The sequence below is a fragment of the Pezoporus occidentalis genome, unplaced genomic scaffold, assembly GCF_034315485.1.
Source record: "Pezoporus occidentalis ecotype Australia unplaced genomic scaffold, CSIRO_AGI_Poc_V1 ctg124, whole genome shotgun sequence".
Taxonomy (NCBI): domain Eukaryota; kingdom Metazoa; phylum Chordata; class Aves; order Psittaciformes; family Psittacidae; genus Pezoporus; species Pezoporus occidentalis.
Genome location: NW_026913038.1, coordinates 560,854 through 584,015, shown reverse-complemented (window position 1 = coordinate 584,015; position 23,162 = coordinate 560,854). Strand labels below are relative to the sequence as shown.

Genomic DNA, 23,162 nt, shown 5'->3' with positions numbered 1-23,162 from the left:
TGCAGATAGCCTATGGCTTTCTTCATTTCCTTTGTAGTTAGGGTTAAATAGCTCCGAGGAAGATGAGAAGCCACCAGAACCTTAATACTGGAAAACCTGTGGTTTATAAGAAAGTCAAATACTCTTTTACACATGTGAAAGCTTTACACATGTGGAGAATTTCTCTGCCATCCCCCCTCAGATTTACATGTACAAATGTAGAATGGCTCAATTGGATGGAATTAATTTGGCTTTTACACTAGAGGAGAATTAAAAGAGGATTGACTTCAGCCCCATTGCTCCCCCAGAGGGAAAAACAAAAGGGGGACTGTCAATAAGGAAGCTGGGCCTCTCCCCAGCATGGGAATACCAAGCCCACTGAGCCCCCTGAGTGGGGCTGGAGTGCAAGCTAAGAGGTTGCTCCTCTTAGCTGCCCATTTCTTGCCATTTCCAGCAGCATTACTGACTCCTCTGGGCAGCACTGCCAAAAATGACACGGGAAATGGTAGCTGAGTGCTCTTAAGAGTCATGCCCGTGGCTGTGGGAGGCTCTGCCTCTGCCATGCTCACCCCAGCAGATGAGCGGCTGCCATGGAGCCCTGGCCCCACCATCAGAGCCTTCTATCCCTCTCACCACTCTGAGAGGCATGCAGAGCAAGCGTGACATTTACCAACCCCCTGCCTGTCCCAGAGGACTTCCTGGAGCTTTAAGTAGTTTTTAAGCATTTGCTCCATTTCCAGCTGTCCCTGTAATGCCTATAAAAACATCACCCCGATCAGAATCAGCATGGGGGCTCAGAGCATCTGGTGCAACAGGCAGGCACGTGTCCTGGCCAGACATTAGGAACATGAATTATGCTGGGTTTACTTGGGTTGTCTCTATTCTATGCTAAAGAGACAGGAACATCCTGCACATCCCCTTTCCTGACTATTAGTTTATGCTGGCAGTAACCTGAAGCATTCTTAGTTTGGTGGCTATTGAAATTAGGAGCATTACCATTCCTGCTTGTCCATTACAAGGACATTCTGGGAACCTCTGATCAATTAATGTTCAACTAATAGCAAATATCAAGGGAAAGCTGTATTGCTGTGTAGAGGCCAGGTTGGGCCTGGGATCCCCAGGTCTGTTAAACAGAGGAATGGTATCACCAGTTTTATGGCACACACTTGCACATGTTTGCTTGGCAAATAAAGATTTTATCCAGCTTGTTTTTATAGCTAAAGGCTGTACATTTTCTCTCTCCTCACCTGCTCCAAGCTCTTACAGGTACAGATTAGTACCTGCACACACTAGTCTATGATAGCAAAATGGAGACACAGTAGAAGTAAAGCTATTTCAAATATAAATTAGGTGTTAGCATTACTGTTTGCTAAGATATAGTGATAGAACAGATACTTTTGGCAACAAACTAGTCCAGTGATCTCAGTATACTGTTTCTTAAGAAATCATGATCTAGAAAGGGATGTATTTGGCTTCCAAAGGATTTAATGCCCCTCAGTTATGCACATTCACAGACATAATTTGGTTCTAAAATTCATCACCATAGGACCAGTCTTTGATACAGAACTATACTACTTATACCTAACTCGGTGAAGGCAGCTGGAGAGCTATTAGTCTTGTGGCCAGATCTGCCTTACAGTCTGGGGTCCCACTGATTCCTCTGATCAGGAGAGGAAGGATGCCCTCAGGATAAATTGTCAAAGGCTGCTGCTGTGCTGGCTCAATTATTCCCTCTGTCTTCAAAAGGAAAGGCTCCCATTTACTTCCAGTAAAAAATCAGACTGATCAAGCACTTTAGAAAACTCTTTACTAAATAACCCTATGACCAGCATTAAAAAGGAAAGGATTCCTTTAAGGAACCACTTTCACCCCCCTGGTTCTTTATTAATCACCTACCAAACAGCTGCTTCTGGAATCCCAATGGAAAATAATTATTTACAAGAAACACTGACAGTTTTCCTGCAATTGCACAAATCCAGCTGTGCAACACCTCATTTACAGCTTGTTACCTGGCAAGAATCATACCCAAAGACTGGCAGACCCCCAATAAATGCAGCAGCTTCTGACTCAGCCCCTTCACAGCATGTAGTTACATAGGGCCACCTTTATGGAGAGGCATCTAGCAGGCAAGTTCTGCTCAGATTCTGGACAATTGCTAAAAGGCACTTAGGAATTCTGCAGGAAAAAATCCTGTATGGCCTGTGTCCAAAACTGCAATTCCAAAATGCATGTCCAAAACTGCATAAGGAGCAAGCTTAGAAGCTATGAAGGCATCTGTAGAAAGGGACCATTGTGTTAATTTACATCTGAGCTCAAAAAAAGACCTGGTACTCAACTGTACCTGTGTGATGGATATGGGAACAGTTTACAGAAAAATTCATTTCTAGCAGGACATAAAATCCCTTTGTTTTCATCACCATTATAATTGTGGCAGGGATAAGCAACGAGTGGACTCTAATAGCAGATTTTAATGATGATTTTGCATGGAAAGAAGGAGAGAGAGAAAGACCAACACAAAGACACAAAAACACAGAGCTGAATTCTTTTTCTCGAGTGTCTCCTTTAAAAGGAAGTCAACGGGAAGCGAGAGGAGCGTCCACTAAGTAAAACAAAGCCCTCAGTTATCCAGCCAATTTCTTTGTTTCATATAATTTCCAATGAAGCAAAGCTCAAAATGTCCTTGATCTATCTGAAAAACAAGGAAAACCATCCACTTTCTGCCTGCCATACATCTGTCACCTCATACAATTGAGTGTTTGTTCTATTCCCTTGGCAGTACATTACAGAAAAGGGGTGTTTGAATCATTTAATACTTCGAATGATTTTGATTCCATCAACCCCACTAAGTAGGCAGTGGAAGTTTGGTTACTGATATCCATGGAGCTTAAATTTTGCTTACTACATTGATCTATCTATAGAGATATTTTTAACAGTACTCAGTATCTGCTCAAGAGATCTCTTCCAAGCTGAGACCCACCTTAAGAAGACACTTAAATGGAGCCATAATTTTAAGCATGTGCGGAAGCTCTAAGCATGTGCTAGGAGGGAAACCATTCTCAGATGTATTCCTTGACAGGGATGAGCTTAAAAATGGATCACACTGCAGCCCTAAAATGGGATCCCCAAAAGTGATGGCAATGGATTAAGTCAGGGACAGCCCTGTGGAGTTTCCCCTCAAACCATCCCAGCAATTCTCCACCTTTTTAAAATGGAGAAGAAGAGATTTTCAGAGTTACTCTTATTCAGAGCTGACTTCTTAGCATGCTTGCCTTAAGCTCCCCACCAGCCCTCCATACTGGAGGCAGCCATACACCATCTCTGGACCCGCTCACCAATTTCCCTTCAAAGTGTCTGCTAGGGCAAGGATTGTGATTTTGTCGTTCAATTGAAGTTTTTGAAAAAAAAAAAAAAGAAAAAATGAAAAAAAAAGACAGGAAAAAAAGGATCATTTTCCCAAGGCCAAACAGGCCACGTGGGGACTGCTACGAGTTTTCAACAGCCATCCCTTTCAATGAGATCCTTACCTGCGGAGTGCCCAGCCTCTCTATTAAGGGAACCAGGTGAAGTGGGGCATACTTGGCTTCGAGACGCTTCATGCGCACCTCCAAGCGTTCTCCTTCTGTCAAGCGAGCAGCAAACAGTGAAATGAGAGGAGGAAGTGGAGACCCGCAATTTCCGCCGAGTTTGCTCAGAGCTGCCCCCCAGCAACCATCCAATGAGACTTTGGATCAGTGAGCCAAACCGACAGCAAATGAGGGGACCAGTGATGCAGAGAAGGGAGGGATGTGCGATTGCAGTCTCAGCAGCAGCTTTACCAAACATGTCCAAAAGCACGGCCCTGTTACTGATCGCTCCTGTTGAGATGGACATTTCATGCTGTCATTCTTCAAAGAGGCTGTGAAATGGCTTTGAAACCTTAAGGGAACCCCCAGGCTAACTAAGGTTTCAGTCTGTAACTAGTCTATGGAAAATGCACCCTTGGCATTTGTTTCCACCTGACTTTTAGCTGTATCCACTGATCTCTTTCGAGGGGGAAGCAGGGCCAGAAGTAATCCTCAACAGAAATGGGAGAGAAACAGCTTCTGGGCAGAGACCTCTGAGTCTGTCCACTGCTTCCCTCTCAGCTTCTTACCTTTGATGTAGACCCTGGGCAAAATATTTTGGAAGGGAGCAGCATGCAGCAAATCACAAACTTCTTCCTGGGACTGAGGCAGGAAGAAAGAAAGATAAAGTAAGTTAAAAAATACCTACAGGGGTTGAGTGTAGGGCTCAGGGGCCTGGGCAACACCACAACAATTCATACTACAGCACCTATTCAAATCCAACCCAGCTCAGTAGTAACTCCAACAGTTTAACCTAAATGAACTAAAACTGGAAGAAATACCTCTCAACTTCAACCAGGAAGTTTCCTTAACTTAAAGAAGCTACTTCCTGCCTGTACAAGGCCAGAGATCTGTATTTATTTTCTGCCCCATTTACTAACACTGCAAATAAGAGGGCATAAAGAACACAGAGGTTTTGGTTTCATCTTACCCTGATAGCTTCCTGCTGTTTGTCTTTACATAGAGTGCCCAGATGGAAATTACCCTTTGACTTAGTCATTTTAGGATGTGTACATGTAAAATACACCAATGCATGGCTCTATTGCAAATAGGTATATAATGAGTTGGTCTGAAATTATTTGGTTGGTAATAGAACGTTCTCAGCTAGGGATATCAGACCACAATCCCAGTGGCATAGTCACCAGGGCTAATACAGAGTAATACAGAAGTCCAGAGAGGAATAACATCATGAGATGCCACCTAAGAGAACGCAAGCCGATGCACTTGAGAAAAAATAATCCCAAACACAGATGCACAAGAAGGAGAAACCTAGAAATAGGCAGGTGGAGACTGAGGAGCGATGGCCGACAATACACTGTATACGAGTCTGCAATGGGAAACAGCAGCAAGGAAACCAAAGCTGTTTAACACAGAGGCATTGCGTCACGACAAGGCATTAGTTTGCTCCTGCAGAAGTCCAGTTCTAGGACATGCTTCAAGTTCTGTGCTTATTGTAGAGATGTAGACACACCTGAAAGCAGGTCATGACAGCAGAGCAAAGATATTTAGGGGCCCAATGGAATGACTCGGCTGGGTCTGTTTGAGATGCACGGGTGGATACCCGACCTTCCAGCCAAGAGGGAGAGGACAGTGTAGCATGGAGCTGCAGGAGGCTGTACTGGCACATGGATGCTGGAATGAGAGCAAGTTTGTGGGAGTGCAGTTTGTGACACAGTGCTGGAGGGACAGGAGCAGATCGGGGTCCCTCTGTGGGCAGAAAGATGCTGATGCTAACAGACTGTGCCTGTCACCTTGGTTATTTTGTTTGCAAAACACTATTTGTTCCTAGGCAAATGCTTTTTCACTGCTGTTTCTCTCTGATAAAGAGAGTATTTTCACCATTTGCAGCCTGCATTCACCTGGTATCTATCCTAAAATTAGTCATGTTATAAATACAACTCCTTGCCAACACCTGTTACCTAGAATTCTGCTTAGAAATTTAGTCCCAAGCAACCCCTCATTCCTCAGATTTAAACAGGAAAAGGGGGGTAGACAGCAGCAGACCGCACATCTTCACTAGAGCAGTCTCTGCCAGCAAATGCCACCAGCCTTAGATCATTCTGACAGCTATGAAGATAACCACACTGTAAAAGCAACTGCTTCTGCTGCATAAGAGCTCCATTAGAGGGAAAACCTTTTAATGTGATAGCTCTACACATCTGACATCTTCCAGTGAGTGAGAACCGGTGCCCACTGCGTGCAAAATGGCTTTATATTCTTAGTCTATTCCTGTGTGGAAAACAGGGGATTGGAGAGGGAGAGACTTTTTGGCTTGCATGGAAAGTGGGCAGAAGTGGACTTTGATGGGCAACCTTCCTAAAGGGACCCCAAATTCTCACCATCTTCTTTTCTTTATTTTCTGCCATTCTAAAATGCCAGTGCCCTGCTGAAATACAGCTCCTGGGACTGCAGGAACATTTCTGCACTGAAATGAAGGATTTCTAACAGAATCCACCATGTGTCCCTTAAGTGTCCTTTTAAAGATGGGAGGGAAAAGGCAAACGCAGTACATCCAGCATAAAATCCAACATTGAGAACAGCAGAAAGCAGTGACGAAGCCACAAAGGGAACAGAAACTGCCAGGATATAGCTGCCAACTCTGGTCATTCTATAAAATAAAGCCAAGCTGCTAGGTGATATACATCTCTCTAGCTAATCTTACACAACTATTGCTCACTGAATATGTTTGATACATCCTATCTGGAACTAAAAGTCTCTATATCTGGGGTTACAATGGCAAAGGCAAGGGCAGAAATACCCGTTTTGAGAACATGCAGAGATTTTCAGTTTTCTCTGTGCTCTATGGTTGGAAACGTGGAGTCTTTGAACTTCCTTCTAGTTTTGCTCTGAACAAAACTTTCTGAGTTGGCTTGGAAATCCCATCTTATGCTAGGGAAGTCTTCCAGAAATATTGCTGGAAAAACTTCAAAAAAGACCCCTGTCAAAACCATTATGACATCAAATATACATTTTTAATATAAAATTGTGTTAGGAACTCACCTCAGTTAGCTCTAGGCCAAAGTGTGAGATAGATTCATTATAAAGTGTATTTATTGCATGAAAAACTAGAAGCTAAGAAGATGTGTGGCATGCAGCCACAGTCTGCTCCATACAAGAAAAAGCAACACATAGGGAGCAATTACAAATCAATTCATCTAAGGTTTCAGTAAAGATAAGTCAGAGGAAATTTATCATCAGCTCTTCTGAGATTTCTTTCCTGTTGGATTGCAGTATTCCCTATCACCATTGGAATCAGGTTTGTTTCATTGCACTGGCAACCTAAAAGAGCAAAGGGCTCAAATCTACTTCTTGCTGTACATACATGAATGTAAAAAAGTACAGATCCCTGCCACATAGAGCTTACAATCTAGAAATAAGCTCCAGCTGGTTTTATTTCTGAGAAGGACAAACAAGGGGCAGCTTTGGGTCCAGGAATCAAATCTAGATCTTCCAGTATTCAGATTCTCCTCCAGCAGTCCCAGATGTCAGTGACCAAGTGCCAATACACCATCCATGGACATGCCCACAGACCCCAGTAACACAGCCTTGGAGAGACCCTGAGCACACAAGAAGCTGTGAAGTAACATTCACCAAACTCTTCTGTTGGAAAACCCACATCCACACATACCCTTGAGCTGGCAAGTTCAAGTATGAGCTGTTGTGCAGGGGGTTTTGCCTTACCAGAGCCTGCTCGATAAGGAGGCAGAAGAGAATGGCATTGCCCACTTCTCTGAGGCTCTGGAACACATCAGTCTTCAGCTCTGCGTACTCAATGATGTCCTTCAGCTGATGGTGGAAAAACTCCAGGATTCCTTAAAAGACAAGGAAGGGCAATCAGAACAGTGGCAGCAGAATCACCCTTGATAACTTGGATAAAATGACAACCAGTGCCTTAATCACAAGTTGCAAGCTGTAACTGATAAACTTATTTATGGAGACTGGCACTGGGGAGAACTAGGATGCAGTGTCTTATCCTGCTTTCAGTAACCCTTGGGAAATAGGGAGTAATTCATATGAACTCCATGGATTTCCTCATCAGAGGAAAAAGAGATTCAAGACTGTAATGGATGTTTTGGTGCTGGCTGACGTATTCCAGCCAGAGTTTCCCATTCCATCTCAATGGCAGGCTGCAAAAAAATCTGTGTTAACTAAGTAGAGCTTTTGAAAAATATCAGTGAACCCACAATAAGAAAAGCTTACAAAATCCTGAAAACAAAACAGAAGCTATCGGCAGACGTTCCCTCATCAGCCATCTGCGTGGTCAAAGGGAGATTTCCAACAGGAGATTTCCTGGAAAAATTTCCTATACCTATTCCAGTGTCAATAGCAAAGCAGCTGAAAGTGTGTCCCAGCAAGCACGGCTGCATGTTGCACTGGCATGCCAGATGCCAAACCCTGTTTAATTACTAGTGTGTGCCTGACTCAATGCTGTATCAACACACGGGTGAGCTCTTGCTCAAGCATCTACCTGGGGCACCCACCTGGAGAGCCATATTCATGTCTTGGCAAGCGGCATATCTTGGGCATTACTTCAATCAGAGTCTTCACATACTGCAGGATGGTGCCTTGTAGCTGTCAGAGACAAAGGGAGGTTAAGCTGGAATGATAGCTTCTCCTGGGGTTAGCTTTGAAAGAGACTGGTTGTGGACGGGTCCACATCTGACAGTACAGGATGGAACTTCAGCTGGAGTTCAAGAACTTGCTTGTTTTGGATTTCACTCAAATATAAAATTCAGACTGAGTGTATGGAATTAAAGAGCTTTTACAGCTTCCTTCCAGATAATCAATCACAGCTGCATGGACTTTTGACTTCAAAATACAGCCTGCTGTGTTTGCATTGCTTGCAGCTGAAATCCAAACAAGGCTCAGTCTTAGATCCAGCTGGACTTGTGCTCCTAACACAAAAAAACATTTCACCAGAGCTGCCATAGGAGTCATTCCCCAGAACAGGAAACGCTCCTTCCACCTGACCAGTAGATACTTGGAATTTAAACAAGAATTTACAGGTTTCTGAAGATCTGATGTTTTGAACTAATACAGAAAAGAGAAAAGAATACTTCTTTGTTAAAAGCACTTGCTGTCATTTGGAGTTTTACATCTGCATCCTGGAGATACATTATGCAGGATTATGCACTAAACACTATTTACCCAAACATAAAATCTTTGTCTTTGTGCTGAATGATGTCTGATCTTGCACACCGGCTACAGCATTTTCAACTAAGTGACACAAGTTACATCTTCAGTGACTATGGTCCTTTACAGTAGGGAGACTGGATATGCACTTGAGGTTTCCATTGTTTTACATTGCTTTGTGAGACAAGTTCAAAATGTCATCATTGCCATCAAACCAGAATTTAGATATTTATAATGAATGAAGATTGTCTTTCCAGTAAAGCAAGGGTTGTAGCTGAAAAGCATGACATGAAAACCTATGGTTTTGCACACTTCCTCCTCCCTTCTTAATGCTCGGTATTGTTAGTGCCCTTAGGGAGCACATGGGATCATTCCACTCTGGATATCACATTTTCCTTCTGAAAAAGAAAAGAACTGGAAAGCAGATTGGGCTATTGGCAGCCTGGCTTCAGAATACCTGATAGAAATGGACAGTATGGCTTGAATAAGGACTTGTCTATAGCAGGAAATTTCCTATAAAGACTGAGAAAGTTGGTTTCATCAGTTTTGCTGCCTGCTCTTTGCCTTCCTGCAGCTCTCCAGGGTATCACAAGGCAGTGAGATAGAGTGCTCTTGTGCTATCACTGAGCATGAGCACAGGTCTTGAAGGTGTCCCAGACTGCAGCACAGGCAGTGCTGAGGGACCGTGAGCACCATGTCCCACCTGATCACTTCCCAGTGGCTTTTAGCAAAGCTGCATGCCAACTCCACCACCCTCAGATGTAGGTGGCTGATCACAGCACTGGTGGAAACACTCCATCAACCCACAGCAATCAGTGGGATTCCTCAGCAACAGTGAAAATCAGCTGTCAGTACAAGTGTTTCAGTGTGAATCAAGGGACATCAAGGTGCCCAGATGTAAACACCCTGAACCCAAAACCCAGGCTGACCATCCAACCTAGGCCTCTCAAGACATTGAGGTTTCTCCATTGCCAGGGTTAGATTCATAATTACCAAGCTCTTGACGATCTTCAACAGCTCTTCCATGACCACAGCAATGCCTTGATAGCCAAGAAGCCTGCAGATTGTCTTGAAATGAGGTGGCCCCACGAAGTTGCGGTAGGAGCTGTAGATGTGACTGTAGGCAATGTTGAGAGGCTGAGAAATCAGAAGCACAGTGACACAGGACAGTTAGACAGGAGCATTTACCAGACATGAGCAATTCCCTTATCACAGTGTTATGCTCCATCACTTCAATTAATTTTTAAGGCAAAGAAGGAGAAATAATAAAACCCACAACAATTCCCATTTCTTCTTGTGGCAAAGAGGAGATTGCTTTTTTTGCTATGTAGTCAGATATATTCTAATCTCAGTGCACTGTCAACGTCACAAGGTTTCTTATCCTGCTGTGTAGTAATGGCACTTTCAATTCCGAGGTAATTTACTCTTTCATACATTCCCAATCAAGGATTTCAGTCACTGGCCCTTTGCTTCTTCAAACCCAAATTCTTCTCTACTAAAATGAAAAGCTTTATATACATGTAACCAGGCAGATTTTTTTTTTTCCTATGGGCATTTGCTTTAGATGAGGCTCATTAATAACAATAGGAACTGCAGCATCTGAGCTTAAGGGCAGTTGGAACAGACACAGCAAAAATCCTTTTTGCATCCTGCAAAGCTCTGTATCAGTCTCTGTACTTAACAGACATTCCCATGGGACTGTGCAAAAGGCAAGAATCTAACCCTGGTCTAGGGAGAACAGCACCCAGGGCTCTCCCTCTGCCAAATTTTTAGTGGCAGAAAACAAAGCTGTTTCCAGGAATGTGCTGTATCAGTGTAATCTTGGAAATGTGGAAATTGCTGCAGCATTTTATCAGTGGAAGATTTCTAGGATCCATTTAGTGTGAGGGAAACAGGAGTAGGGGGAATTAATTCATGTGATCTGCAAAAAAAACATAGGGAAAAATCAGATTTAACTGAAACACCACATGCTAGGCTTGGGCTCTGCAGCAGAAGTGTTTGCACCATGATTCAGCCCAGCAGAGAAGGGCTGCAGTTTCCCCCCACGACATCTATAACTGCATCCCCAGTAAACAGCAAAAAAAGCCCATTCCTGAAAGATTCTGACAGTAGTGCCTCTTCCAGCAAAATACAGATAAACCCTTGGTTCATGCTTACCAGAACTTCCTTAAGCAAGGATAAGAAAACAAATCAAACTGTATCCCAAATGCACCATGACTCTGTTTCTTGTGTGAGCGCTGCACAGTAAAGGCACACTGCACACTCATGCAGCAGGGAGCTTGCATCCCTGCAGATACCGCAAACCCCACTCTACAGGGATGTGATTCCCTTCACTGCCAGTAATGGAGCCAAGAGAGTGGAGAGACCAATGGGTTAAAGAGCTTAGGGTGAAAGGGAGCAAGTGTGAAGTAGCAGAACAGGGCAAAATGTTGTCTCTCCTCCAACACTGCTGCAATACTGAAGCTGAAGGCTTCCCTTGTGCTCCAACTCTGACTCACTTCCTTGAGATTTACTTTAACACTTCATTTGAGTTACTAATGAGTTACAAAGTGAAGTCATTTGCTAAGAATCAGAAAAAGCACTTTATTTTGCTCTCAGATACAGAATCTCAGCAGACTGATGTACTGATTGTGCTTTCATAGTATGGCCAAATGCTTTAATCAATTAATTAATTGTCCCTCATTTTGTTACAGCCCCAGTGCTCTGGTCCAGTAGCTTATTGCCTACTGTAATAGACAGGCACACTGCTATGTGAGAAAACGAGCAATAGTTTATGTCTTGAAAAGTGTGTCTATTTAAACACCAGGTAATGCCCAGCCTGGAACATTTTCCAAATGGCCAACACAATCATCCCATAGGGAAGCCAGTCACCTGCCCGGGTCCCAGCCCAGCCATGCTACATGTTGTTCTGTTGCTGTGGCTTTTGTACTGACTCATTCCAGCCCGAGGTGCCCCCAGAAAGTGTCGTGCTGCAGTGGTGATGGCTTCTCACACCTTCCTTTCTTGCCTCCCCGTAGACTTCTTTACCCTGTTGCTCCCCCACAGTTAGCACACCAGTGGCTTGAATTAAGTAACTCCATTTCGGCGTGCTCATGAATCCACACTCATTTCTGGAAGCCTCTTTTGTACTCTGAGGCTAGGAGACAGGTCTTCTGTCTGCACATGCACCATGGCCCCTCAAGATGGGCTCCCACTGGCATCCAGCTGTGGAGGAACTGGTCAGATTTCCCCCATAATGGGGCTGACATTTCGCTGTATGGGCAGCAGGCAGCGGGTGCTGCCGCTCTGCCACCCACATCACCTCTTAGCAGGATAATGGGGCTGGAGAGCAGCTTTCAAGTGGGCTTTTCCCTCAAGTGAGGGTCTTGACAATAAGCCTGATTGGGAAAACACACATTTTAGGACGTGCATTGGCTGCAGACAAGCAGGATTCATCCCTCCCTGTCTGCAAGATGAGGTTGGTTCATCGAGCTCTCTGCAGAGCTACACAGTGCATTAGCAACAGGCTCGAGTCTAATAATAATACTCTGCCAGCAATTAAAAATACAGCTCCATTTAAGGGTGAGATACACAGCTTGGGATAGAGACTGTGGGATGTAAAAAATGACACCAGGGGGTATTTTAAGACAAAACAGCTGAAGGTACAAGCTGGCTACACAGCACAGCTCGCTCCCCCACACTGGGCTGCTGCTTCCACCCCTTCAGAGAGCCAGAGCAAAGCCCCATCTTGTGTCCTGGGAGCAGCAGCTGTCAAAGACACTGTGAAGCTTTGCCCAACCTTTCTTCGGTTTGGGGCCAAATGGGCAGGTTTGGGGTCTGGGAGTGCAAGCAGGCTGAGTTCCCAGTGTCCCACAGAGCCTGGGTGTCCTACTCCAGGTCTCAGGACAGCCATCAGTACTTGGAAGCACGTGGGGAAGGCCCCCATGTTGCTTTGGGAACATAGGAGGTTATAGCAGGGATGCTATGGAGCAGATTCAGCAGCAAATGAAGCAAACCAAAACCTAGTTGTTATTTCCATGTCTTTGAGACTGTTGTTAGCCATTACCTGGACCTGTCTGAGCTCACCTAAGGGAAGGCAGGGAGAGTTTTATCCAATGAAATAGATCAGAGAGAGAGATAACAGACAGATAATACTTCCTATGCCAGAACTCCCTTGGAATAACGAAGAGCTAATAAAAAAGGAATATACTTAGAGACAAAAAAGGACTTACACATAGCCCAAGACAAGTCCAGGCTCTCAGCCAAACTAACTTCAGCGTGACAGCTGAGACGTGTCTTAGAGTGAAAAACAGTTCTGGCCAGAACTGTCAGAGGAGGTTCTCTAAGTCAAACAGCCTGAATGACTTGGTTCCTTCCCCTCCACAAGTAACCTCCAATCTCCCTATAAAGCTTTTACCATATTCAGCTGTATCCACTGGTTGCTAACGCTCCCATGCAAACAAAAATACATATTCCCCAGCTGGGATAGACATGTACAATGCAGCAGACATTTATGTACTGTATTGAGGCTGCCTGTGTATATTCTGTGTCTCAGGATAATGCCTTGCTATCCCAGCTCCTGATTTCCATGATCTGTATTCACTATTACTTACAAGCCAATGGCCACGGCAGTCCAGGTAGTATAGCCCATGCAGTCTGCTGGAGGGCATGAGCAGCCCCCCGCTGCCAACTGCAGCAACCACAGCTTCTGAACACCTTTGGGCTGTTGCTGCAGAAAATAGAGCAGCTCCATCCCATTCACACACAGTAACTATTTTTACAAGCTCCCGCAGCATGTACTGTCCTTCAGGTTACATCTGCCTGCATCTTGCTAAAAAAGGGGATGCAAACTCAACCAGGGAAAGTGAAACAGGGATTTCCAGTGACCCTGGGTCTGGCGGTGCCAAGAAAAACCGAAGCACTCATGAAAATACATAAACGAAGCCAAATCTAAAGCACTTACAGAGCTAAGTGCTAATGAGCAGTAAGTAGTGGGTTGCTCATAATTTTGCAGCTTCTTTGTCAGACACTTGGCAACCTGTTGTGTTTTGTAAGTGGCTGAATGACAGAAAATGGCTCAGTTTTGCTGGCTACTGGAGAGCACTTAGGGTTTGCATCCTATGGTAAGGAGCGAGGGGTCCCAGGCAGGGCCACAGCCCGGTCCACCTGCAGATATAGGGAACACCAGTGCTGGAGCAGTCCTGGCACTGGCATTGTTTTGGCATCTCCTCATCCTAGGAAATCAGAATTACGAGTGGATGTGAGTTTGATTCCTGGAGGTAGTACCAACACCACTAGGAGCTTTGCTGCATTTTCCTTTGAGAAGTGGTATCGATCACAGCATGCAGAAAGTGGGACCCTTTGCTGGCCTAATCCAGCTATTTCCACTTTCTTCAGTTTCTTCCTGCTAACACATCTTATTTGTGAACAACAAGAATTTCATTTCCCAGCCACTCTGAACACTGATAAACTCAACAACCCAAACACGATAAGAAGGCAGCTTTCTTGTGTAACCCACCTTTCTGAAGCACAGATTTGTATCTTCATCTCTCTCCCTGCAGGCAGGGATGTACTTTACTCACAGCAAGGCACCAGCTAAGAGCTCTTTATCCCCCTGCTCTTGTAAGCAGGACAGAGCCATGTAAAAGGCAGGAAGCCACCTGGGAGCACTTTCATTTCCATCCCTGCCTGTAATTATTTTCATCTCCCAGTTTTCAGCTCGCTGGCAGCCACAGCTCACTCACAGGGATGGACGGGAATACTGATCTTGGAAAACAAACCCAAAATATGCAGAACTGCCAAACAGAAATCAAAAGCAAGGGTCATGTGTCCTCCCCAGGCTTGTAATTGCCTCTCCTGATGCAGTTTGCATCATCATCTAATCATTGTTGATATTCAGAAGATCTTTGAAACGTTGCACCTTTCCAGGGATAACAAAGAATGAGTAATTCCAGACCCAGAACCAACGTTTCTTCTGGGAAAGTTCCTCTCTCAAGCACATTTCGGCTTCAGAGAGCAGTGAGTCACTTGTTCAAAGTCTCTCCTTAGCAGACTCAGTGCCATGTCTGTCCCCTCCTGGCCAAACACTTGAGCTGCTCCTCTGACTGGCACTGGCTTTGCCTCTCCCTCCTGCTCTCTCACCAGACTGACAAGGGACACCCCTGAGCAGTCTATAATGCAGGGGCATTCAAAGAAGAGCCTGTCTTAATCCCATGGGAGTTCAGCCCGAAGTTGAAGTCTTTCAAAATGCAGTTCCTGCTCTCATCACACAGCTTAGGAAACGTTAAAAAGTTAATGGACATTGCTGCAGCATCAGGGTTGAAAACCTGCTGCTTGTGGGTTTGGCTTAAACCAGTAGTTTAAATGTGCAAGAAATCACAGAATTAAAGACAAAGCCCCTCAGTGCTAAACTATCAATGTGTACTGCAGGCCAGGATCCCACATTTCATACCATATGCCAATATGTCTCTAATGCAGACCCTGCTGGGGACCAGTGATGGTCTTGCTGAGGGACTGCAGATAAGAGGAAAAACACAAAACACCAAACAAGCCAGCAAACAAAACTACCTGGCTTGTTTGAGAGACATACTTCTCCCAGGCAGAAGCTTTTAGGGATAACATTCCCAAATCACTTGAAGATGCGTGCCCATCCTTCCGTATTGGTTGCTATGGTGAGGGATGACGGAGCCCCAGACGGGTATAATATGAGGCAGAGCACAGGGAAGGGATTTTGCAGAGGCAGGAGGGAGGAGAGCAGTTGGGAAGAGGGGAAGGTGCTGCCTGCCTGTGGCCACACTGCTCCCCAGCACTGACAGGAGGTAAGTGGCTGCCCCAGCCCTGCATGGGCTCCGCGATGGGTGCATGTCCTGCACTGCTCTTCATGTAAGAATGGCTGAAACGATCATTGAGATGAGCTGATTCTTGAGTGAATTAGAGGAAAGTTGAGTTATAATGAGAGAGGGAGGAAGAAGGGAAAAAGAAACTGGTTCTGTTGCATGCAGCTCTGCTTGGAGCACTGGGATGGTTGGGAGAGAATGCTGCAGTGAGCTCAGAGAGCACTTTAGCGGTCTAAAGGAGTGATGTACTGAAGTGATTTTTGACTGTTGCTAGACAGTAGTTTGTTAGTGGTCAGTGTCTTCTATCTGGGGGAGAGCTTTGTACTTATTATTCTTGTATTTGTATTTCGCTAAAGGCATTTATTTTATATTTCACCAATCTTCAGATTTCACATTTATGATCCTGATATTATATTGTGAGATGCTGCAGGAATAGAAAGAGTTTATGCTCCATTAAGCAACAAGTAAGGTACAGCAAATGCAGCAAAAACTTAAACCAGTGAATTAATCATTATGCAGCTTTTAAAATAGCATTTAGGTGTAAAATCAAAAGTATCTGTTGGCAGCTTCACAAGCTAAACTGGAGATAGCTTAATGATCAGTTCATGTTAATCACACTTGCAGTCTTTTCTATTCCATGGGAAATAAAAAAGCTAATTAAGCTTCCTATATAGACAACTAGTCAGAAAGAAGAGATTTAAAAAACCCAAAATCTAACTAAAGCATAAAGTATGCCTATGTCCCAGTTGTTATTTTGGTTTTGAAACAGGGTGATACATTAGTCCAGGTACCAGCAGGATTCATCTTTTGTTATTTTAGCCGTCTAAAACCTAGCAGCTAATCTAAGCTAGCCAGGCACAGTCCTGAGTCCAATCTAAGTGAAGCAGGGGAAAGACTTCACTGATGTCAGTGGCCCTTGAGTCTGTATACAAATGAGGAAACTCAGCCTCTCCCTGCATCTGGTTTCAGGAGCACCATGAACATCGAAGTGCACAACATCACTTACACCAGTGCCACCGTCTCCTGGGCCATGAACAACCCCTGTCCAGAGAACTATTACCACGTCATGTACCGCCCCAACTGGAACAGCATCTTTGCTGGCTACTTACGCCAGAACTTCCACCGTGAGGAGCGAGTTCCTCACCCCCTCAGCTCCCTCGTCCTCCACCGACTCACACCATCCACCATCTATGTTCTCTGCATCACATGCAAGAACTCTTACCCCTCCGGCAACCACTGCACCACCTTTCACACTCTGGACAAAAACCCTCTGATTTTTGGCGGCTCTAAGCATGAATCTACCACCTCCATATGGATGGTGAGCAGCCTGCTGCTCCTCTGCTTCATTGCTCTTCTGGCCTACGGCTGCCTGCAGTTCTGGTCTGCACGGTGCCACCGGGCTGTGAGGCTGAAGCATCCCAATGCTAGCTCTGAAGAAGGGAGCAGCTCATGGGAGAGGCCACTGGATGATGGGCTGAGAGAGGAGTTTCTGGAAGTCCCCATGACCACCGTGCTAATGAGGGGCTCCAGCTTCATGAGGGAGAGCCCGTACAGCTCCCCCCACAGCTTTTTTTCCTATAAAACCAGTGATGATAAAAGAGCCATCTTGCCACAGCATGGCCTCCAATGAGAGCAAAATAAAGGGAGATCCTGCTTGGAGAGCCCTGCTTGGTTCACACTGCTGTTTCCCAGCTCTTGCCAACAGGACGGTCTGTGTGTCCACAGGGACTTTTTGTCCCAGGGTAGAACACGAGGCAGGACATTGATCACAAGAAGAAGGATTTTTGTCAAGTGACAAAACCATTCTCATTTGCTGAGGCTTTGTAAAAGGAAACCAAGTCAGGTCTCTGGGAAGGGACAGGCTCAGCTGACTGCAGTGTCATTACCTGATCTGCATCAGTGCTGTAGATTCACTTCAGTCATCAATCACAACAAATAAACTCCACTCAAGTAGATTCGCACTTGAGTGATCCTCCACTAGCATCGCACCCCAAGCCCTCATAACATCTGTATAAACAGTCATTGCAGCCTGACAAAAGAGGTATTGTCAGAATCAAGTAGTCTCTTTTGCACACACAACGATTTTAGTAATTCCCATTTTGAACTCACAAATGGAATTCCTGAAGTGGTACCTTCTTTGGTGAGAAGCATTGCTTTGGAGCTCCAACTTGCTCTCCTCTCTCTGCATTTGGGTGGATGTGACCTGGTCTCAGTGCCAGCACCAAGCACAGAGCAGTGTCAGCATCCCCTAATATGGTCATATTATGGAGAAGAATATGGGAAAGCAATAGCAAGAGCACACTGAATCTGCTTCTTGTATGGCTTTTTGGTTTCAGACGGCAATGTGACCCTGCAAATTTGCACCCACCATTCTGTTAATGAAGTTCTTGCATTTCTTTCTTCCTAAATAAATACTTCCAACATCTACCCCTTCTGGCTGCTGTGTCTCATTTACTGACCTTGGATCCATAGAGGTAATATGGCTGAACATTGGCTGGCTTGTCCCGCTGGGGTTCCTGTGTGAATGGAATTGCTGTCCTCACAAACCTACAGTGAGCATGGAAGACAGGGAGGAAAGTGGCCGGAGCCTGGTTAGTTGTGATGAGTGCAGATATGGCATGGCCTGGGAGGAACTGCAGCTGCAGGCTAATTAGAAATTCATCACAGGAACTGGAATGCAAACTCTTGCCTTGATCTCTTAGTGGAGTAAAACATCGATTTAACCTGAGGTTTATTCTCATTTGGGGCAGGCATACCCATGTATGAGCAGCTACCACAGCTCTGCTGCTCAGTAACCCAATCCTCCAAACCTAACTAGCTCTGTTGCTTGGAATCACTGTCTTAACTATCACATTAATATGCTACTAACATTTTCAAGGCCAAGGGGAGCTAGTGGGCTTTAACTTAATTTTAAGTGTAACTCTTTCATCCCATAGGGAATGCAAACCTCACTGCAACGCGTATGAATTTAATGTGGCTGGTTTGACACTTTGAAAGAAGAGCAGCGTCTCCAGTGCCCCCTTGTCTTGCTCTTCCTCCTCACCTGTTGGTGGATCCATTGTAACAGTAGTTGGGTAGAAAGTCAAAGTTGAGCTCCCAGAAGACATGGAGGGTGATGCGCCCATAGGGTGCAGACACGTTGTGGTTGGCCTCCCGGAACATGGCATCAAAGCTGTCCAAAGTCATGTGCTTGCACAGCAACCTGTGAGTCAGGCGATTTATTTCCAAGAGCCACTCCAGCTCCTGCAGTACATAAAGCAGCAGCAAATGCAACGTATTACCAAGATGACAATAGAAACAGCTCATTTCATTGCCGGGGAATGATTTTATACCCACACCCACACAGAACTTTGCAGGTGAGGATGTAGCAAATGCTAAAGACATCAGTTTAACCCAGTGGCCAAGGCAAATTGCACTTCCTTCCACTCAAGAGGGTCCTGGTCTGGTATCTCTAAAACCTGCAGGAAGGAAAATGAGTTTGCTCCCCACTGAGCGCTGCCTGGCTTTCACATCAGAATCCTCCAAAGGTGGAAACCAGTAATTTTACACTGCTTGACTCTGATGCTCCTGTAACACATCAGACAGCAAGTCCTGTACGCGCACAAATGATGCCTCAGCCACCTTCACCCAACAGGGGAATCGAAGCCAGGATTTCCTTCTCCCAGATTACAGAGCTCTCTTATGTGAGCTCTGCAAAATCTAACTGCTGACTGTCATATTACGATTTATGCAGACATTTAATGGTCCAGTAATAATGCAATTAAAGTTGCCTAAGTAGAAATAGTAGAGACTCGGCAGCATAAAGGAAGATACATGGCTGCCTGAAACCTGCTGTAGGTGGGACCTGGAGCAGAAGACATTTAACTGTATCCATAGCACTGTATCATTCTCTCTATTCATACTCACAGTCAGTTAACAGTTCTTACCACTATGGATGTCAGGTCCTCGCTCTCAAAGCGGCTAATGGCCTGGTCTAACGATTTGTACATCGCTGCTGAGATACGCTGGGTAATGAGCCTGTTCAGGTCAATTGATCTACCCAGCAACTGGGAAAAGGACAAAAGACATTTGCATGTCATATACAGATGCAGAAAAGGTACTTTAGTTTTCTTGTAACAGACACAAATTAAAACCAAACATCTGCTTAAATGTGAAAGTGGTGATGCAAATGCCTCAGTTAAGCTTATCATTACTTAAGGGGGAAGGAGGGAAATGTGGAGCATAACTTCTTTTCCCCTCAGGCCCTGTGCCCCGAGCATGGTGTGTCAGAAACAGGTTCAACCCTTCTCATTCCAGCACCAACCTCAACTGAGCCCAGCACTAGGATGGTAGCCACCAACAAAAGGCTAATAGATCAAAAGCTGTAAGTACTGTAGTCTACTGCTTGCACTGTACCTGGACATGCCTCTGCTTGAGCAGTGTTTCGTAGCGGTTGGATGGTGGGTATGGAATAATCACCCCGTAATTCTTACATTCAGCCCGGAAACGTTTGTCCAATAAAACACTGAAGAAAAGGAAACAGTGTCAGGAAAAAAGAAACACACACTATCAGCTTCTCTCTGGATCTTTTCCAGAGTTGTTTTAGTCTTTCTTTTCATCTTGCTCTGAATGCCAAGAAATTTCCACATATTATTAACTACTTAAACCACTAAATCACAGAGCAGAGGTTGTTATCTGGGAAATGCCATAGTGTTGTCCATCTTTCTTGGCTTTTATGGTTACAACATTCAGCAAGATGAAAGACTGTGCTGAAAGGTATCGCTAGTGGCAGGTACTGGGGTTGTCCCACAGGTGTGCTCTCTCCTTGAAGATCTGCTATGGGAGCATTTGGTTGATAAGGGTGACTGCTCTCCTTCCATAAGGCCAAGTCTGATCTAGAGACAAAACTCCTTGCAGAGGTACACTGAAGACTTGCTTCACCTTTGGGGACATGAGATGAGGACTCTCACTAGAGTTCATCCATGTTCTTTAAATTGATAAGAAGGAAATGTCACAAAGGGCCTAGCTCCCTGTAAGGGAGCAAGTGACTCTGCAGAAGTTCCACAGTCAGCTGGTCTGATGTGTGACCTAAGATACTGAGTTACCCTTCTCACTTTTACAAGTTCTTCTGCTTTACTAGGTGAGGACAAGTGCATGTTCCTGTTTCCTACAGGTGGGAGGCTTTCACTCATCTGCCTTGTACACAAACAGAAGTCAAGCAAGGACACGTCTTCAATAGGCTCAGTTTGCTTTCCTGCCGCACTCACAAACTGTACTCAGAAAGCCACTTAGATGCCAATTATTTTTCACTTTTAACCATGTCTCCTTGCCACCATTAATTCATTTCCATATCTACTCTGGTCTGACGTGGACAGCCAGCTCTGCGGGACAGGGATGATCTGTTTTGTTGTGTGTACTTGCAGTAGTTATTCCCTGAGGGAAATCTTTTGGTTAACAGCAATTCGGATACAGTGATTATCATCAGTCATCATCAGCAGTAAGGTTCTCCTACCTGCCAGCCATTGCTTTATAATAGGCGAAGATCTGATCTGCCAGCTTATACACAAATTGATCAAAGCATAAATTCACCTGGGGGAGAAAAAACAAGACTTTGTGAGGTTGTACCAGCACAGAGCAGCTCCTTCCTACGCATGCAAGATCAATACAGCTCAACATGGAGCTCTAATTTAATATATACATCTATGTCACACTATCTAAAAACTGCACTGCGGTTCTCACATACCGAAGTTAAACAGAAAATTGCAGTTACATTTCTCTCTTATAGTTTCTGCATATTCTAACAGGGCCTGGTCCCCCATCCTCAATCATCTCTGATTTCTCATTTCCCTCTGATGTCTCATAACATCAGATTCTTCCATGGTCCCAGTGTTTGACAGCCTTTGGCTTCCATGGCTCCCCATGGGTACAGAGAAGCTGAAGCCCTCAATCAGCAAAGTCTGTGAGATCTCTGTAAATCCTGATCTTTTGAAAACTTCTCAGTCTGATGGGGTATTTTTTTTGAGGTGCCTATGATGAATTCACTGAACTGCTGGGGGGATGTCAACAGGGCAATGTGACCCCAGTGAGCTATTTCTGTATAGTAAAGATGAAGAGAACTTACTTCAGCTTCAATTTCATCATATAGAAACTGCTTTTTGAACTTGGTCAAGGCATAGTATGCGCTGTCATTATAGAGATCCAAGGGGTACAGTACATACCTGAGGGCAAGAAGACAGATCATGTCTTAAATTGACTCTGGAGCATATCAGCATAAACTGCAACCGGAGTATGCACCCTGCTCATTGCAAAAAGTGGCTTTTCTCTGGCTTCTCTTCTATCATTTCCACTCCCTCTAGCCCCTCAGATACTTCTATCATTTCCACTCCCTCTAGCCCCTCTTGCTCTTTGTGTCCTTCTGGAAGCAGCTACAACAGATCTGGATTTGAGCTAACTGTGACTTGCTCAGTCAAACACTTACTCCTTCTCTGCCCTTAAGAAAGCTTTCACCCTGCCCTCACTCCACAGAATTCTCTGACAATGTCCATAAAATGGAAAACAAAGTTTTCCTAACGAGGAGGACATTATGAACATAATTACACTTGCATAACAGCAATGCCTCTCAGTACTTATCACATATATGAATAAAAAAAGTGTTCAGGTGCCTCAGCCAGGGCCCACATCCCTTTGGTTGCACATGCTGTCTGACCGCTGCATGCCAATGATGGTACCATCAAGCTGTGCCCATATCCAGATATGGTTTATGATGCATAAGTAAGTGCCAGTAGTAGTGTGCATCTGCTAACAAGGTACTCATATAGTACATATCCATGTGACAGCCAGTCAGGAAACATCTGTTTTTCCTCCCACGTCACAAAGACTGCTCATCACCAGCCTACCCTTCTGAAAACAAAATCCCAAGCCCCAGCACATGCACAGCCCCACAAAGCCCATCAGCTCTTACTCCATCATGGAGGGTTCTTTGGTTTCCAGAATATGGTCCGTGAGGATCCAGGGCATGGACATTTCAATGGGGAACTGGATGCGGCGGCCCATGGTCAGCTCCAGGAAGAATTCCCGGAACCAGAGCTGGGACAGGTCACAGCACTGCTGCAGCGCTTCTGAAATGCAGAGAAGATCCCCCCAGTGGGAGGGCACCCACATTATTCCCATGGGGATGGCAGTGAGGGGAAGGCACATGAGGCAGCTCCTGCAGCCTCATATTGGACTGGTTTTGGATATGGAACATTTTCATAGGATAGCTCTGTTTTTAAACCCAGAACATGTCCATGCCGTCTGAGCACTTTGTAATGAAGAAAGAAAAGGATCATTCCTTTTGCTCTAGAACTCCAAGGAGAACATTTCATGGACTGCAGTTACTCTAGAAGATTTCTGCTGTTCCCAGAAGTTTGTCTGGGACAGAAAGAAAACTCCAGTCCTAGAAAATAAACTGCCACCTATTCCTGTTTCATATTGCTAACTCATTCCTGTTCACATAATGATTATTGCCTAAAACACACCTGAATCAGGCAGAAGTTGGACATTTGAAAAAAAATCAAGGAAAATCTTCTGCATATTCAATAAGGAGCAAAGCTGATCTATCTTTGGTTTTCTGAGCATGCAAGAGTTGGATTCAAGCCTCCCCCTGCCATAGCCT

The 23,162-nt window shown here is 44.8% G+C and overlaps 2 protein-coding genes across 4 annotated transcripts in view; one reads left to right on the top strand and one right to left on the bottom strand.

Moving 5' to 3' along the window:
- Positions 1-23,162, bottom strand: part of CYFIP2 (cytoplasmic FMR1 interacting protein 2) — a 54,547-nt gene that overhangs the window by 6,000 nt on the left and 25,385 nt on the right. For all 3 annotated transcript variants that reach the window (XM_062607506.1, XM_062607504.1, XM_062607505.1), the window contains exons 17-28: positions 22,470-22,626; positions 21,630-21,726; positions 21,021-21,097; positions 19,925-20,033; positions 19,456-19,575; positions 18,573-18,772; positions 17,989-18,076; positions 9,708-9,851; positions 8,063-8,153; positions 7,263-7,393; positions 4,112-4,184; positions 3,504-3,598 (exon numbers count right to left, since the gene is read on the bottom strand). In XM_062607506.1, the coding sequence (XP_062463490.1) occupies positions 3,504-3,598; positions 4,112-4,184; positions 7,263-7,393; positions 8,063-8,153; positions 9,708-9,851; positions 17,989-18,076; positions 18,573-18,772; positions 19,456-19,575; positions 19,925-20,033; positions 21,021-21,097; positions 21,630-21,726; positions 22,470-22,626 (1,382 nt within the window). The remainder of the gene's footprint in view (positions 1-3,503; positions 3,599-4,111; positions 4,185-7,262; positions 7,394-8,062; positions 8,154-9,707; positions 9,852-17,988; positions 18,077-18,572; positions 18,773-19,455; positions 19,576-19,924; positions 20,034-21,020; positions 21,098-21,629; positions 21,727-22,469; positions 22,627-23,162) is intronic.
- FNDC9 (fibronectin type III domain containing 9) lies at positions 15,371-17,954 on the top strand. Its single transcript, XM_062607508.1, has 2 exons — positions 15,371-15,511; positions 16,499-17,954. Exon 2 carries the CDS (start codon positions 16,506-16,508, stop codon positions 17,157-17,159), a length of 654 nt encoding a protein of 217 aa, XP_062463492.1. The 5' UTR covers positions 15,371-15,511; positions 16,499-16,505; the 3' UTR covers positions 17,160-17,954.